This window comes from Nicotiana attenuata, unplaced genomic scaffold (assembly GCF_001879085.1).
Source record: "Nicotiana attenuata strain UT unplaced genomic scaffold, NIATTr2, whole genome shotgun sequence".
Lineage (NCBI taxonomy): Eukaryota > Viridiplantae > Streptophyta > Magnoliopsida > Solanales > Solanaceae > Nicotiana > Nicotiana attenuata.
The window spans coordinates 424,447-442,353 of NW_017670550.1; the positions used below are offsets into that span (position 1 = coordinate 424,447).

Sequence of the window (17,907 nt, forward strand, 5' to 3'; positions counted from 1 at the left end):
CCCCCTTTAGGCAAACAGACCGATTCCTATGTAAACAAGGCCCTTCTAGAGATGGTAGCCCCAGCTGTCCACAAGTAGCTTCTACAAGCTGCTTCATTTAACTTGATAACCTTTTGAGGAAGTAAAAATAGCTTCTACAGCATGATTATATTCTTTTTCTCTTTGTTGTCGTGGATTTGGTCATGTAAGTTGGTGCTAATGTTAGTGAATTTCTAGGATTATATTAAAGATCCATACAGAAGGTTTGCTGCAGATGCTGTTGCTGCCATTGGTTTATGTGCCGAACGACTTCCAAATATAGCAAGCACATGTTTGGAAAGGCTATTGATTTTGACTTCATCTGGTAAAGCATCGTCTGTCTATGGAATACTGGGAATCTATAGGAGGTTTTTTTTTGGGGTAATTCTGAGCATCATTGTTTCTTTATTTATTTAGTTTCAGTTCTTTAAGTGATCATAGACATGCAGAAATTTCAGATGTGGACATAGCATCAACGGATGAAGAAGCAGTTATTCTGATTCAAGCAATAAATTCCATCAAAACAATCATAAAACATGAACCCTCAAGTCATGACAAAGTGAGTTGCTTTACTAACTCGTCAAATTTACGCATTTTGCAATTTCTAGCCAGTTGCTATGATTTTGTTTTAGCTGTTAACTAATGCATGATATCAGATATCTTTCACGGGATTTGTAATGTTAAAGGACAGTCTTTTTAGGAATTTTGCTGGTCTAATTTTTTATCAAGTAATAAAATTTATTAACAAATGGGCGCAAAAGACCCGTACACAAGAATTATACCAAAAGGTAGACGAACCTACAAATTAATATGATTTTCTACAAATGAACCCAATCATCTATACCTACGGGCGACGGGTACCTGATGAGGACACCAAAAAGAAAGAAGGGATAAAAAGCTATTCCTCAAATGAGCAAAACCTTTCTCTATTCTATCAAAGGCTATCCTATTTCTCTCCCTCCAGACAATCCACATAAGTGCATATGAGCGACATCCCATGCTCTTCGCCTTCTCTTCGGACTACCAAAAGCCCAGCTGAATAGAACATCTTTGATCGTGCTTGGCATCACCCAATCAAAACCAAACCAACTTAATATTTCATATGTAATGTTTTTTTTATTGTCACGACCCAAAATCTCACTGGAACCGTGACGGTGCCTAACATCGGTTGCTAGGCAAGCCAATAACAAGTATGCGGCAATAAACTTCGATAATGATAAGAAATAGTCTCAAAAACGGAATGATATAAATAACTGAAGTTTAAATGTTAATACAAATGAATTCACCCCAAAATGTGGTGTCACTGAGTGCAATACTAAATACAAAGTCTTAACAAAATACATTATTGTCTGGAAGATTGAACAGTAAGAACATAAGATAAAAGAGGAGATTCGAAGGCTTGGGAACAGAACAGTAGTGCTACCACGAAATCTCATCCAGCTCCTACAACTACCATGATCAGCACACGAAGTGCAGAGTGTAGTATGAGTACAACCGACCTCGTGTGCTCAATAAATAGCAACCCTAACCTCGAGTTGAAACCAGTGACGAGCTTGGCAAGGTCCGATGCTTACTTTCCACAGCCAACAACAACAATAACAGCAGAATAATAGAATATAAAGAAAAACAGCTCAAATAATGATCCCATGTACTCAATAAGTAGCAAGCCTAACCTCGGGCTGAAAGCAGTGACGAGTTTGGCAAGGTCCGATGCTCACTTTCCACCGCCAACAACAACAATATAACAGCAGAATAATAGAATACAAAGAAAAGCAGCTCAAATAATGACAGGCTCAGCTTAACACAATAGGAGAAATAGGCATGCTTTTTAGATATAACAGTCAAGGCATCAACTTCCACAGAATTCACTTCGATAGGTATTTAACAGGACAAAACTGTAATATCGAGCTCTAAACAACAAGTAGAGATATCAAATACATCAACATGAGGGATAATGCATCTTTGCATGCATGTCAGTTATACATGCCAAATAAGGAATCACAGTTTAAATGTCAAATATACATAATCTCAACACATTTATAGTGCTTGGCACAAAATACCCCTTAATCATACTCTCAGCACGCTCACTATGCCTGGCTCAAAGCTCATGGACCCTCACACACACACACACTCAACACGGTAAGGGTACCTGACACAAGTCCTTCACCTAGCACATATATGACCCGTGTGCCCGCGCCCATGGTTATTACCCGACTTCGGAGAGGCGGGACCTGGCCCAAGTGCTGATCGGATGAAAGTCAATGATCAATATCATTCCAAAATGGGGCATGGCGCATGCGTCACCTCAATATCAATACCAACACGACTCTATGGCACAAGATCACTCATCAATCCGCTCAAGTTTACATTGCGAAAACTCTATTGCGAACGCGATGACTTACACTGCCCAGGTCAACGCGAACACGACGCTATCCACACAAATGCGATGGCCAAAGCCCCGCCTGACACCTCAATTGCGCGAACGCGATGTTGAAACGCAAACTCGATGCTTCTGGCCCCAACACTACACGAACGTGGGTCCTTAACCGTGAACACGATGAACTAAAACAACAGCACCCAAAAACAACCCACGCGATCGCAGAGCTCCTGCTGTAATCGCAATTCTCATCAGGAGAACACCAGAAATCAGCAATGCAATACAACTCAAAGTGGCCCAAAACCACCCCGAAACTCACCTGAGCCCCACGGGAGCCCGTCCAATCATACCAACAAGTGTAATATATTATCCAAAGGCTCTTAACACCGTAAATAACGTCAAATCAAGAATCGTCTATCAAAATCGATCTCTTAAGTTCATAAGCTTCCAGCTTCAAACCAAGCATCCGAGTCAAACCTAACCAATCCAGAACGAGCCCGAACTTTGCACACAAGTCCCAAATGATGAAGCGGACTTATTCCAATTGCCGGAACAACAATCCAACCCCGGTAGTCTCAAAGTCAACTCCCGGTCAAGCTTATGAACTTCCCAAACCTTCAAATTTTCAAGTTTTGACACTTTGGTCCAAATCAACCTAGTAACCTCCAAATCCAAATTCAAACATATGCCTAAGTCCAAAATCATCATACGAACCTATTGGAACCATCAAAACACGAATATGAGATTGTTTACTCAAAAATCAAACCTTGGTCAACTCTTCCCACTTAAAGCTTACGAAATGAGAATTACTATCCCAAATCAACTCCGAACCTCTTGAAAATTGAAACCAACCATATACACAGTCATTGGTCAGAGCTTCCGAAATGAGAATTACTCTCCCAAATCAACTCCGAACCTCTTGAAAATCGAAACCAACCATATACGCGAGTTATAATGCATAATGTGAAGCTACTCAAGGTCTCAAATCGCCGAACGAAGTGCTAAAGTTGCGCATAATGCTCTTTTAGTGGGTAATGTTGCGCAGTGCTTCGGAGGACGAAGTTGCTAATGGACTTGTATTGCCTCTCTCATGTGGACTTCAAAAAAATTCTTTTAAATATGTTGTAGAAATTCAAAACACTGTTAACTTTTTTCTGACATGGTACTTTTAATCTGAGTTCTAATTGAATTTTGAGAAACACTTATTAAACAAAAGGTTTATAGTTTAGAGAAGAACTCTACTTGAGGACTGTAGTGACAAGTGGCACGGGAAATGTTAACATCCTTGCATGTATGCTGACCCATGGGTAGAAACTTTACGTGTAAAATCCACATAACTTTTTACTTTGAGATGGCAACATGAGCTATCAATTAACCTTCATCCTCTTCCCTGAGTTGTGAAGCAAAAATATGCAGTGGGTTTTCACATGGATGTCTTGTGAATTTCAATGACTATGCTTACATAAGATGGGCCAAGCTTGTCTCAAGGACTTTGAGAAGACCGAAAAAGGGGATTAGCGAGGAATCCTTTATGTCAAGTAAAAATGCATTTTTTTTAATATGCGTAACTTAAAGAAGGCTTGTTTAATGCATAACTGCGGTACCTTACACCAGCAGAAACAAAGTTAAATGAACCATAGTTCGGAATCCATCACCAAAAGACATTAGCAAAGCTTACCTGGCACAATTGACATGCTACAATATTCCCTTGTTCACCTACTTTTCCTCTACGAAAGTTTGCTGGATTATGCAATTCTTTAAGTTCTCGACGGCCGCTGATGATCCCATGCTTATCCTTTCCTTCTTCTTTTTCTCAGTTCCATATTCTCTCTTCTCGCTTGAAAAATTTCCCCTCCTCTTTATTATAACCAAAGCAGATGGCCATATGCTAGCAAACGGCTTCAACCACTCCCATGTTGTATAGGCAAACTGATCTCATGTCACTAAGAAGAAAGAACCTCCAAATTGGGTCTATAGTGGCAAAGGGAAAGCTCTTCCTTCCGTGAAGGAACTTTACATAGGCGTCACTGCAATTTATTCTTGTCGTTTAAGTGCTTGTCTTGGACGGCTAAAAGTAACCTTGATTTTTAAAAGTGACAGCGCAAACCTTGTAGTTAGATGATAAAGAACCTTGGCGGGAAAATACATTAAAACCCCCCAAACTATACCTGTGTTGTTACAGTCATACATAAACTATTAGGTCTTCAGAATACTCTCTGGACTATAATTCCGTATTTAAAACCCCCTAGAGTACCAAGTGGCATGGGGAGTGATTTCACCGTCTTTATGGCATGTGAGAGCAAAAGTTAGCCAAACAGCCAGTAGTTATGTGACAATTTTCTTTATTTTCTTTTATTAATTAAAATAATTCTTATTTCTTTTTTCTTCTTCTTCTCCCTCTCTGTCTCTCGTTTTATTATTCAATCTTCTTGATTTCTTTTTTCTTCTTCTTTGCAACTCAATAAAATTTTGTTGTTAACTGTAATTTCATTTAAAAATCCATACCTCTAAAATAATAGTAATACCACAAAATTAATATAAACAAAACAAAAAATAAATATTAAAACGTTGAACCAAGAAATAATTTCAAATGAGTTCTAATTTATCAAAAAGCTTTATTTTATAAAAAAACTAAACTTTTGAAAAAACATCCCTTCAACTATCCAAAATTATTAGGTTTCAAACAAAAAGTTATTTGGTTTCAACGAAGAAGAAAAAAGAAATCAAGAAAATTGAATAAGAAAACAAGAGAGAGATAATAAAAAAAGAACTAAAAAGAAATAAGAATAATTAATAAGAGAAAGTAAAGAAAAATGCCACGCGACTACTGTTTTTTGGCTAATTTTTGGCTCTCACATGCCACAAAGAGAATGAAGTCACTCTCCATGCCACTTGGCACTCTAGAGTTTTAAATACCAAAAGTAATATTTTGGGGAGGGGTGGGGGGGTGGGGGATTGGTGGTTGTGAACACCCAATAGTGTAAGTATGAAAGTAACAAAACAGATATAGTTTAGGATGGTTTTAATGTATTTTACCAACTTTGCCTGCTAATTGCACCTAAGGGTGTGACTTAGTAGTCAATGAAATGCGTGCATACCTTGGAGACCAGGGTTCAAATCACAATAGAGTCAAAATACTAGGTGATATCTTCGCATCTACCTAAATCTTGGTGGGCGGAATTACACGAGACCTGTGCTGGTAGATAGTCAATGTGCACGCAAGCTAGCCCAACACCACCATTACTTTAAAAAGAAAAATGAACCTTGACCGATTACATATTTTATCATGAAAATAGGATTTTCAAGTACCTAAACGCCCTGTCTTTGCTACAAACAACCAATGACTTGCAGTTCCTAATAACCCATTTTTTGTGTTGAAGGTAGCTTATTTCTATTTTACTCTGCTAACATGATCTTTAATACACTGTCAATTGTTCAGTCCTTGGCTTGATAACATTGTGTAGTTGCAATTTTAAAGGTGCCCCTTCCTTTACTTATATTTACAGTGTTCTCACTTTTATGTTTTAAATACTCCCTCCATTTCAATTTATGTAAACCCATTTGACTGGGCACGGATTTTAAGAAAAGAGAGAAACTTTTAAACTTGTGTAGACACATATATTTTTCAAATAGGGAAAGGGGTCATTCTTTTTGGCACGGACTAAAAAGGAAATAGGTTCTATAAATTACAACGGCGGGAGTATATTTTATTCTATTATTAAGTTTAACTTGGTATTTCCAGTATGAGGGGTCACTGTTGGGTTTTGCTTTCTATAATGGTCAGTGATGGTGAATTTAATGCTATTACTAATTAGGGGTGTCAATTGGGTGTGTTGGGCTTGTTAAGAATGGACTAGGTCATGGGTGCAACCCCACCAATACGACATTTGCATCAAAATGGATTGGGTCAATGTTAAGTGTGGTTATGATTGTAAATCATCCTGCCCAATTTTCTTTTAAATTATTGATCAGATGTAAACTATTATTCGCGAAAAGCATCCAGGGGATGCAAAGGTTACAAAAGTATGCTCCTACTCAAAGTGGAAGGAGCTGACAAAGTCTAAGAGCACTCAACCTGCGCAATTATGAGTATTTAGAAGTTGCTAAGATGCTTCTGAGGAGGAAAAAAAGAAAAAAAAAAGCAAGAAACTTTGGAGTTTAATTAAATTAAAACTAAAGCATTTAGGTGTAATTTGAAGTAAAGAATTCTGTCTTGTTTTATAATTTACTCTTGTGTTCATTAGAGGATAGATATATATATAGCTACTGTTCTTATCCCCGAATTCTGATTTGATTTTGTTTTTTATATCTAAAGTAAGATCATCACTTGAATTGCAAATCATTCACATCCCCAAAGTCCACTTTCTGGGCTAAACATCAACCATTGAAATGCATGAGAATTTGACTATTCAGTTTGGGTTGAGCCGGAATTGAATCCTAATGCAATACATCAGTGAGCACCATGTGAATGTATTGCAGGTTACCAAAATTCAGTGCTAGTATTGGTACGCCTTAAATGGAATACTTGCAGATATTTCATTTTTAGAACTGTTTCTAGTTCATATTTTATTTTCAAGCTGCAACACCTTTACTTATACCTTGCTAATGATAGGTGCTACATACATTCTTTATACCTCCCTGCATATAGTGATTAATGTACCTACGGAAACCCCAAAAAGAAAAAAATGAAATATTTACGATAATTATGATATAGAACTTACTCACTTCTTTTGACAAAGGTAATTGTTCATTTGGCACGTAAGCTGGATTATATCCGAGTACCAAGTGCACGTGCTATAATTATTTGGATGTTGGGCGAGTACAATTCCATGGGACATATAATTCCAAAGGTGCTACCCACAGTTCTCAAGTATCTTGCTTGGACCTTTTCTTCAGAAGCACCTGAAACAAAGCTCCAGATTCTTAATGCCATGGTCAAGGTAGATAACTACAAATTGCTTTTGTTTTTCCTCAACGAGCCTCTAGCTCAAATATTTCTTGATGTAAACTTGAACTTATCATAATTGTATTGCATTTCAAAGAAAAATCTTGCTCTTTTGTCATAATTATATTCCTTTCATGTTCTTGGCTTAAGTGGAATATTTGCCCATGGCTGTACTTTGCATTGTTAAGACGAAAACGAAATCTTTAATCAAATAGCGGAGAAGGTGAGCGAACTGTTTAATGCTTCAATTGTTATTGAGAAGCACATTTTACATTATAGGAACCTCATCTCCACTGTTGGTGATGATTCTTTTTGGTAGTTACTCCATTTTTTATGAAGAAGATGTTTGAAATGAGATGCGAATTCTGTTATATACAGAACACAGTATGGTGTTTGCAAGTCTACATAAGCATCCAACAAAATTAAAATGACATGTATCTTTTTGACTTACTAACGATAGTTATGAGAGTATCTTTATTACCAGGAGTGTTTGGCTGTACTTTCAAGCACTCTTTTATATGATTAGTCTGCCCTAGGATATGATTGATGAGATGTGTCTGAACTGACATACTCTTGAGTTCCCATATTGAACTTCATTCTGCTCTTAGATCTGATATATGGGATTTTTGAAAGTACAAGGTTAGATATTGCAGTAAACTCCTGTATTCATAGAGGAAGTGATGCTATCCAAGTGTGCAACTAATCTGAGTCTTTAATGAAATAATTTCTTTTGATAGTCAATGGCTGGATTTCATGAACCTCAAATTGATAGTTCAGGAACCTTGTCTCATTTAATAACAATAGGCTTGTATTTTTTTCAGGTCTTATTACAAGCAAAAGGGGAAGCACTGTCAACCTTCAAGACACTATTAAACTATGTACTTGAACTAGCTAAATGTGACTTGAACTACGATATCCGCGACCGTGCACGTGTTCTACGGAAATTCCTGGCCCACTATGTAGGCACTCATGAGTTGGAAGAATCAGCTTTCCAAGCAGCTCCTGGCAGCGCATTGCATGTACTTGCAGGGCATTTATTTTGGACAGAAACAAAACCCATTTCTTCGGAACCATTAGCTTATCGGTTTTATCTTCCTGGATCTCTTTCACAGATGGTTCTTCATGCTGCTCCAGGATATGAACATCTCCCACAGCCATGTAGTTTTTACAATGACACTGCTCAGGAATCCAATATGGTAAAAGATTTGAAGCAATCAGGGAATGGAGCCACTCAAAGCGAATCGTATGAAACTGATGATGCTGACACCGTATCTGGATCACTAAATGAAGAAAGCACATCTGGTTACAATTCTCCAACTGGTTCAAGTGGAACTCGAGGTAGCCATGGGAGTGGGTCTGTAAGTGATGATGATGAGCACGGTGGTCCTCTGATTCATCTTTCAGATAGTGGCAATGCTCTTGAGAATCAGCCCAGACAAAGGTTTAATCAAAATTCTGACTCCAACGATTTTGGGGAATTAATGACTAAAAGAGCTCTTGACTCCTGGTTGGATGACAATCCTGTTTCTACCCACAATTTGGTAGAATTGAATAATGTCTGTCAATCATTGGCCAGAATTTCAATTGGAGATATTAGTAGCAGAGTTAAACGTAAATCCTACACTTTGTTAGATCCTGCAAATGGAAATGGCTTGAGTGTGGAATACACATTTTCATCAGAGGTGTCAAGCATATCTCCTCTGCTTGTTTGTATACAGGTTTCATTTAGCAACAGCTCAGTGGAAGCTATGTCAAATTTACTGTTGGTTGAAGAAGATTCAGGCATAAGGGTAGAATCTTCAGATCTAGAGCTGACATCAGATGAGAGGTTAGTGTTGCACTTGCAATTTCCAATATGCACTTTTTTGGTTTATGGTCAATAATGCTTTTTCGGAACATGCCCTTTTTGAAATTTCTTATGTCAGTCAACCTTTAGCTAGATAGAGAAGAGGAAATAGATGTAACAGTAAGATAGTTCTTTTAGTACTGCTGTCCTTTGTAAAGGTACTCTCTTTCTCATCTAGAAAGCCACTTCTTCAGTTCCTCAGTTCTTATTGTTGCTTTATTAACTAGTGGCCAAAAGTTCATTGTTTCACTAGTTTTCAGGCCTTCACTGAAATACTCAACCAGATAAAAATAGATATTATCATAGACATGTCTCAGACCTATACACAAACGACAATACATTATTCATCTCTGGTCACGTATTTGGTAAGATCTCAATACTTGATTTCCAGGTTCCTGAAAGGTCAGTTACCCCTTTAATATGATTGACAGTGTAGCATTTGGTATTTCTCATTCTGAGGCCCTTTTTTTTTTAATAATTTTTTATTCTCCTCTATCACTATGAAATGTTTTGTCTTTGCATTAAGATCGTTCTGTTTAGTCATGCTATAGCATCTTAGTCTTTCTTCAAGCTGGTGAGGGAGCTTACACTTGTTCATATTTGTTTGTAGTCCCAAGTTGTCCGTTAATGATGTGCCAACTCTAGTTCCAATGGAAGAAATTGCTAAGCTGGAGCCAGGTCAGATTATGCAAAGAATACTTCAGGCCCGATTCCACCATCATCTTTTGCCCCTTAAGCTGCTTTTGTGGTGCAATGGCAAGAAGTATCCGGTGAAGTTGAGACCTGATATTGGGTATTTTCTAAAACCTCTTCTGATGGAAATCGATGTTTTCTCAAGCAAGGAATCTCAGCTTCCTGGAATGTTCGAATATATAAGGAGGTCAGTTATTATAATTTGTTTGTCTTTGGTGAAGTATATGTGAAAGTCAATTATTTATGACCTTGAACCCTTGAAATTTGGTTGGTTATTGTTTTGTATCTCATGTCTGTGTGAGAGATCAAGAGATTGTCGCTTTTATGAAACCAAATCCAATTGCGTTATTTGCAGACCTACTGATATTTCATTAGAGTAAGTCAACTGAAATATGTCATTGCTGACTCTATATGAGTAAGAATGAGTGAATTGCTGGATAAATTCTGAGCCCGCATTCCTCTAACCATGATTTGTGTGGGTGCTTGGTTCTGGAACTGTCATACAAATGAAGAAAGAAAGTAATAACCCTCTATTTATGACAATTTGAAGAGTTCTGGCCTGGTTCTGGAACCATCTTAGAAATATTTGTTTTAGTTGATTGTGTAGATGACAATATGAAGTTCTCCACAATTTATTGTTCCATGGACTTTATGCTCATTGTTTGCTTAGCTTCATTTTATTGTTCGGGAAACTCTCTTCTGACCATTTTCCTATCACTTGCTACAGATGTACTTTCATCGACCATATTGAAGAACTTAATAAGCTTGAAAGCCCATTAGCGAAGGACAACTTCCTTGTGATCTGTGAGAATTTGGCTTTGAAGGTGCTTAGTAATGCCAATCTTTATCTTGTATCTGTGGACATGCCTGTTGGTACCAACCTCGATGATACTTCAGGTTTACGGCTTAGATTCAGTGGCGAGATCTTAAGCAACTCAATCCCATGTTTAATTACTATTACTGTTGAAGGTAAATGCTCCGAACCGCTGGACACATCAGTAAAAGTCAACTGTGAAGAAACTGTTTTTGGCCTGAACTTTTTGAACAGGGTTGTGAATTTTTTGACTGAGCCTGCTCGTTTATGATGAGAATTTAGTTTCATCTGAAATGAAGTGATCATTGGATTATTTTTCGGCCACTGAGGGGTTAATGATGTATATTTTCCTTGTATTGTTTGTAGTCTTGGTGGCCGGCCAAACAGTTGGACTTTCTCCCTATGAAGTCAAGTTACTGCAAATGTAAAGATGGATTGAACTGTTTGTTCTCTGTTGCTTTGCTTGTATCAATGCATTGGTGTTACTTATTAAATCCCAAAAGAAAGAAAAAATAGTGATGTTTTTGGCAGAGCTTTCTAGATTTAACTTTTGAAAGGGAAAAAAAAAGTAACACCAAAAAAGGAGTCAGGGGGACACTATATTCTCTAAATTGCCAGCCGAAACAAAATAAGCTATTGGTGCCGAAATAGACATGCTTTCCCCTAGGGTTAAACTCGAGACATATTAGCCAGGTTCTCAACCCGAACAGACAAGCCAAGGCCCTGTTGACAAATATACTTCTCGTTCTCTCTCACAGATAATTTGAGTGGGAATTGTGGAACAAGCGGTTGTGACTCGGGAGACAATTTATAATGGAAACTGAACTTCAAACTAAAAAAGTATTGGCAGAGAAAGTGGTGGTTACATCTTTGAGTATATGTGTCAATTATAAGGGCAGTAAGTATCGGAATTCTGAGGCATAAGGTTGAACCTCTATCATCTTAGCAAGAGGGGATTTCGTTTCCCCACTTAGGCAATCCTTGATTGACCTTTTGAGAGAGCAAGAGTTTGGCAATTGGCTGTATATCCATTCTACAAGTGATTCCATATCATCGGCAAAGTCATTCATGTGCCATTGCATGAGCTTGGGAACTACTATCTTCTTCTTACTTGTCACTCCCACTGAAGCCTCCAAGTACTCCACTTTCGCTCTCTCCAGTTCATTAACAACTTCATCTGGTGTGTAGATCCTTAGCTGCAACAGCACAACATTGTTAATGAACTTGCATTTCACATAAAATGAGATTTTTTTTTTTTGATGTTGTTGTAATGAACTTACTGCTGGTGAAGACCAGCTTCCTCGACATAGAGAAAACGTGACATTAGGTTCTGGATACCCGAGACCATAAGTATTCCTCAATACTCTTTCTTTATCATCTGTCAAACCCTTATAAATCCAAAACGATTGAATTCGTCAAGACAGAGAATGGTATTAAAGCTCATAGTGTTTAAGTGTCATGTAAGCTTTGGCTAGAGCTGTGCACTCACATGTTCAGCGTCTCTTGGATGCCTGAGGATGAAGTGTTCGATGGCCAATGCATTAAGTACAATACCACCAACATTAATCGCAGCCTGCAAAAATACAAGCATAAATTTGGAAAATTCAACTTTGCATACCCACTTCTTTGACTTTTAACTATTAAGTTTGAATCAAGTATCATTAAGTTGGTACTAAGGGATTACTAAATAGTTAGGATGAGAAAGAAACCTAGAGAAAGTGTCTCCGAGTACAATGTGCATACCTTATTCACGAGACACAGCTGTTCCTCCTCTGTAGAGGGCAAACCGTGTTGCAGAAATGCCTGAAGTGAGCATAAATAATGAACTACATTATCAGTGTATCAATTTGGGGGGGATTTTCTATTAGTTTTTTCAAAATCTCTTTTCACTTTGAGGAAAAGAAATTTTAACATGTCTTACAGTACTTGCATTATGCAGACGTTATAGACATTGATCCAGAATGCCAACTTCTGCTTGTAGGTCAAGTAAGTTATGTCCACATTGCTAAGTTTATGCACCATAGACCTATAATTTTTCAAACAAGAAGAAAATACAATGTGAATGTACGTAGTATGGTTAAGAGAATGATGAAGTAATCTTGAAAAGTACCTCAACTTTCCCATCTCCGGAAGACATTCAGATATATGGCTTGTGTTGAGAGAAGTTCTTGAGACTTGGATGAAATTCTTGTATGATCCAATCTCTCTTTGACTTCCATCAGTGTCTAGCAATATCCCGTAAGGATCAAGATTTGACGCGTAATCATTGAATGTAAACGTGGGTGCTGCTGCTGCTGCTGCTGTCGTCGTACAATTTAATGAAGTTTTGCATATGAAGCTGCTTTTGGGTTTCTTGGAGGAAATTAGAGACTGTTTGACAACAGCAGTAGATGAACCTTTGCTCTCCAGTGATGCTTTGTTCAGCTTGAGATATACACTTATTAAGCATTTGATTACTTCTTCCGACAGCTTATTTGGCTTCTCATTATCTATTTCCATATCTGGTTGGCTATGGTGTCTGCGGCTTCTCGAACTACTCTCAGCTATTTCCTCTGCACCCAAAAAATTGATAGTGTTAAATGTATGCTCAATGCTTTCAGGCCCATAGCAGAGAATTAGCTTTACCAGTGAGAATTGAGGAAGAAATGGTGTGGAAGTCCAAGGAGGAACCAGCAGATGCTCTTCTCTCTTTCCGAATTCTATATTGTTTTCTGAGTTGTTGATAGTTTTGTGATTCAATATCTTTGGCTGGTCGCGGTGGCGGAGGTAATGTTGGTTTTGAAATTACTTGTTTGAGCTGCAGCATTTCCCATCTTTCAGCCAACTCTTTCTCTCTATACAGCTTCAGCTTTAGCACGTCTACTTTCCTCTCCAGCCAAACAATCTCTTCCTCCGCCATAACCATTTCTTCAAGCAGATGTTGAACCTACATATATAATTTCTTTTTATATTATGGAATGTTCTGTCAGTGTGTGTGTGTGTATATATATATATATATATATATATATATATATATAAAATAAAAATAGATAGATACCCTGCGAGGGAGGGAAGAGAGGCAGGGACAAGAGCGAACAGGTCCTTGTAACGCACATTGCAGAACTGTTTTCAGTTGAAGTTGCCCTTGTAATTCTTGTCCAAGTTCTTCAACCTGTTGTTAAGAATTAAGAATATGAACATCTATCTAACAAGAACAAATCTAAACGTATTAATTAATGAACCTCTTCTTCAAGAAGTAATCTTTTCTGTTTCTCGTCGCTCAGCAAGTCTTCGAATTTCATCATTCACCTGCTGAATCAAAACCATCCAATCCCACAAGACAAAATAGGGTTATTATATAAAGAGAGGGTACTGACCTTAATTAATTAAGGAGGGAATAGAATCTGTGAATTTTTAAATATATGATAATGCAAAATGAAAGAACGTGAGTTTCACCTACAAACTTTAAGGACATTGTGAGGTGACTCAGACGTGATGTCCATGAACTGTTTAAACATTCAACCGTTTGTCGCCAATTCGATACTCCTCTGCCTTTGACCCTTTCTTTTTTATTTTTAAAGAAAGTGATGTACCATGATCACGAGCATAATAGGAAAATTAATGAGACTTTTTTGGAGAGCTGGGTATTACTTGAATAAATGGAAAACAATGATGCTTAAAATCCATGCGCTCTACCGACTGAGCTAAGAAGGTAATGTAGAATATAATTTCGCTGGTTATATAGTTTGATCTTATGACAATTTAGAATTTATATTCGATAATGACAAAACAGAGTGGAAAAAGAAACATGAGTAGAGAAGATAAAGGATTCAACAATGAGGATTCCGTTTGGGAAGAACTTGGCAAATAGTCACTTTTTTAACTGTTAATTAAAACTCATTTATCGTTTCAAAACTATTCAAAATTTAATAGTTTATTTGGATTAGAATTGACGACAAAACAACATACATTTGCTATGATTTTCGTCTGATTTCCCGGGAATTTGGACTAGAAAATCTTTTATTTTGTATATTTTTTCGGATTGCATGTATTTTTTGGAGAAGCGATGTTGCTATTGTTAGGCTTTTGCAACTGCATTGTTTAGTTAGAGTTCATTGTAGATATCTGTTATAGATGATTTTGTTAGTTTTGGTTGAGTTATGTATCAATTTTCTGTAACCATTTGTTCGTATAATTATTTTTTATTTTTTTAAATTTTCTTATTCAACCTAGTTTCAATAGTGAAACAAAGCAATATGAGAAGACAAACTCGTTCAATGAGTTCATCTCCTTATTCAAAGCTAGTTTCAATTGAGAAACCGAGCAAAATAAGAAGATAAACTAGGTCTTTATCTCCTCATTCAACCCTAGTTTTAGTTGAAAAATCGTTTGATGAGCAAAATATGAGAAGCAAAAATCGTTCTGACAGTGTTAGAATCTCGAAAGAATGTTGTTTGACAATCTGAGAAAAAGTAGAGCAAAAGGGTTAGAGTGGATGATGTTGAAGGTAAGAGAAAACGTGTCGTGGAGGACGAAGTGAATTTGGGTATCAAACCAAAAAAGAGTAAGGTTCAAAAGGCAAAAAAAATTAAAATTCCTGACAAAGTTTGTAAGGTACATACAATTTTTTTTTTGAATCTTCTTTTAAAATTGGATCTAGTTTGTATTTGTTTGTTGTTAATTCGTGTCATTTATTTGTAGTCTTGGAAGCTTTATATTTCAGTTTGTGAGCCTTTTCCTGTTACACATTGGACATCATACACTAATATGGACATCTATCAGTTTTACTGTCAAAGTTGATTGATGTCCATCTTCGGATGATTAGGAAAGCTGTTTTGGCTATTTTCTTGATTTACCTTGAGTTGCTATCCATGCACAACTGATTCGTTCTTTAATATCTAGGAAGTTGGTTTAAGATAAGTGTGATCAATTTTATGTGAAATTGAATGGCGATTTTACGTTTGGTCTTCGGGAGTTTGGTGTTGCAAATGGTTTAAACTGTTGTGGCAATGAACATGCTGAGGGTAACTTCAGTGAACCCAATAGGTTGGTGGATACTTAGTTTTTTGGTTTTGAAGTGGTGTCAAAGAAGTCACTTTTGATTGTTTTGAGAAGAAGAAATGGCAGTCTGATGAAGACGCAGTTAAGACTGCCATTATTTATTTCATAAACATGTTTCTAATGTCCACTCAGGCTCAGAAAATATTTATAAGTAAACGTGATTTTCATCTTGTTGAGAGTGGTGAGTATGTGTCCTTTCCCTGGGGTAAGATTGCGTTTCGAGCTTTAATGAAGTCCGTGAGGGGCAAGTTGAGGGGAAACTCTGAGTTTTATAGGATTGGTGGATTTCCTCTTGCACTACAAGTATGATTCTATGAATATTGCACTGTAGTGGATAAAAAATTTGCTGTTCGCGTAGGAGATCATACATCATGCATATTGAATTGAGAAATGACAGACATGCCAACGCGTGAGGGTTATACAGTGCACAAGGAATAAGGTACCAACTTTATGTATTAATGGGTTATACATATATGATACACTGTAATTTATTGTGATACATCAAATATACAATTTTTATATATTTTTGATACATCTATGACTGAACCACTTTTTGTTGCATTTTTAGTTTAAAAATATTTCTCCTGCGACTGAAGAGCTAAGGAGATTTACTTTGCATGTTGAAGTTAACGATGGGTATCAACAATATTTGGCATCACGTAACAAGGAAAAACTTCCTATTGATGATAGCAATGATTTTGTCACGCCACCCCCGAAACATATTAAGGAGCCTGTCCCACAAAAAAGACGTCGGGTTCTTTCATGTTGTCGTCCTTGAACTTGTTTCACCTTTTCTTGAACGTCACTGAAAATTTCCAAGACTTTTAAAACCCTGCCTGCTTTGCTGTTGTTGCTCTCTTTGGCTACTAAATCCCCCACTCATACTTCTTACTATCTCCCCAACTCCAAGGAAATCTCTAGTTAATTGTTTCTTTTGTGGTGGTAATTGGTGCTCTTGTTGTGTCACGATCCAAACCGAAGGGCCGGGACGGGCACCCGGTGCCTTACTCAACCGAGTACCAACGTAACATATCTTTCTTATCATACTATCATGGGTAAATGAGCTAGAAAACCCTTCATGAGATAACAAGAATAAAACATAAGAGAATACTTAACGTATGATGACCCAGCATGATATACAAACTTATACATGTGACATACGGGCCTATAAGGCCGACATGACCATTTGTAAACTCAAAACATAGGCCGACAAGGACATACAAGTATCCATACACCTGACATCTGTCTACAAGCCTCTAAGAGTACATAAAATCATAAAGGTCGGGACAGGGCCCCGCCATACCAATCAATACATATCCAAAGCATACTGACCAAATAGGCAACTCCGGAGCAAGTGGAGTACACCAATACCTTCGCTGAGCTGATAGCCTACTAGGAGGAATGTCAACCTGTCTATCGGGACCTGCGGGCATGAAACGCAGCATCCCCAGGCAAAAGGGACGTCAGTACGAATAAAGTACCGAGTATGTAAGGCAGGAAAGCATAAATAAGAACAGTAATGTAAAGAGAGATAGAGGAGATACAACCTGTAACATCTGAGTGCCTCTGGGGGCTACTGACATGAAATGCATAATACATATAGATACATAAACTTTTAAAAACATACGCCTCTGTGGGCATCATCATCATCATATCATACCCGGCCTCAAAGAGGACTCGGTAAAAACGTACCCGGCCACGTGGAGCTCGGTAAACCCAACTGATCAGTGGTTGCACAATAGGTGCCATACCCGACCGACTATAGCGCGGCTCGGTAGAGTAAAATAGATACATATATATAATTTATGCTCGACTCATGGAATCAAGTTCTAAACCTTTTGGAGTGACTTAAGAACATTATGGACATCCCTACCATCAATATGAACCTTAGTAGGATTTAAGGATCATACCACTTGTTTAGAATAACTTTATAAGGAAAGAACAACATGGACAACCTTAGTTTCTAGGAGTAGATCCGTTATGAATTAGCATACCATTTATGTTCATGTCACTTTAGATCATGCCAAAAGAAAGAAGTAAGAGCTTTAACATACCTTGTATATACTGCCCCAATCTCAAGCTATGCAATTTTCACGACTCCTTAGTCTACAATAAGAGAAACGATACTGTAGTTATCATTCAAGCGTCATAACTATTATGTATCGACCACAACC

General features: G+C 37.4%; 2 protein-coding genes across 4 annotated transcripts in view; one reads left to right on the forward strand and one right to left on the reverse strand.

Moving 5' to 3' along the window:
* LOC109240851 (AP3-complex subunit beta-A) overlaps positions 1 to 11,180 on the forward strand; it is a 20,795-nt gene extending 9,615 nt beyond the window's left edge. Inside the window, exons 6-12 of one of the 3 annotated variants that reach the window (XM_019407536.1) lie at positions 217 to 343; positions 468 to 577; positions 7,135 to 7,335; positions 8,162 to 8,359; positions 8,453 to 9,168; positions 9,797 to 10,066; positions 10,607 to 11,180. In XM_019407536.1, coding sequence (XP_019263081.1) covers positions 217 to 343; positions 468 to 577; positions 7,135 to 7,335; positions 8,162 to 8,359; positions 8,453 to 9,168; positions 9,797 to 10,066; positions 10,607 to 10,964 — 1,980 coding nt within the window. In that variant the 3' untranslated portion in view covers positions 10,965 to 11,180. Of the gene's footprint in view, positions 1 to 216; positions 344 to 467; positions 578 to 7,134; positions 7,336 to 8,161; positions 9,169 to 9,796; positions 10,067 to 10,606 lie in introns of all 3 variants that reach the window. The other 2 variants (XM_019407534.1, XM_019407535.1) reach the window with 2 other exon arrangements.
* An 82-nt stretch (positions 11,181 to 11,262) lies between these two features.
* LOC109240852 lies at positions 11,263 to 14,039 on the reverse strand. Its single transcript, XM_019407537.1, has 9 exons — positions 13,915 to 14,039; positions 13,731 to 13,844; positions 13,319 to 13,619; positions 12,804 to 13,245; positions 12,620 to 12,719; positions 12,437 to 12,496; positions 12,183 to 12,266; positions 11,974 to 12,081; positions 11,263 to 11,889 (listed from the first exon to the last, which is right to left on the reverse strand). Exons 1-9 carry the CDS (start codon positions 13,975 to 13,977, stop codon positions 11,581 to 11,583), a joined length of 1,581 nt encoding a protein of 526 aa, XP_019263082.1. The 5' UTR covers positions 13,978 to 14,039; the 3' UTR covers positions 11,263 to 11,580.
* Between the last annotated feature and the right edge of the window lie 3,868 nt (positions 14,040 to 17,907).

Excerpts from the sequence above, each read along its gene's own strand:
- LOC109240852 (XM_019407537.1), bottom strand. The coding sequence starts at position 13,977 with ATGATGAAATTCGAAGACTTGCTGAGCGACGAGAAACAGAAAAGATTA. Across the intron at positions 13,246-13,318 it reads TTCTTCCTCAATTCTCACTG|AGGAAATAGCTGAGAGTAGT; the intron begins GTAAAGCTAATT and ends TTTTGGGTGCAG. Across the intron at positions 12,497-12,619 it reads ATAACGTCTGCATAATGCAA|GCATTTCTGCAACACGGTTT; the intron begins GTACTGTAAGAC and ends TGCTCACTTCAG.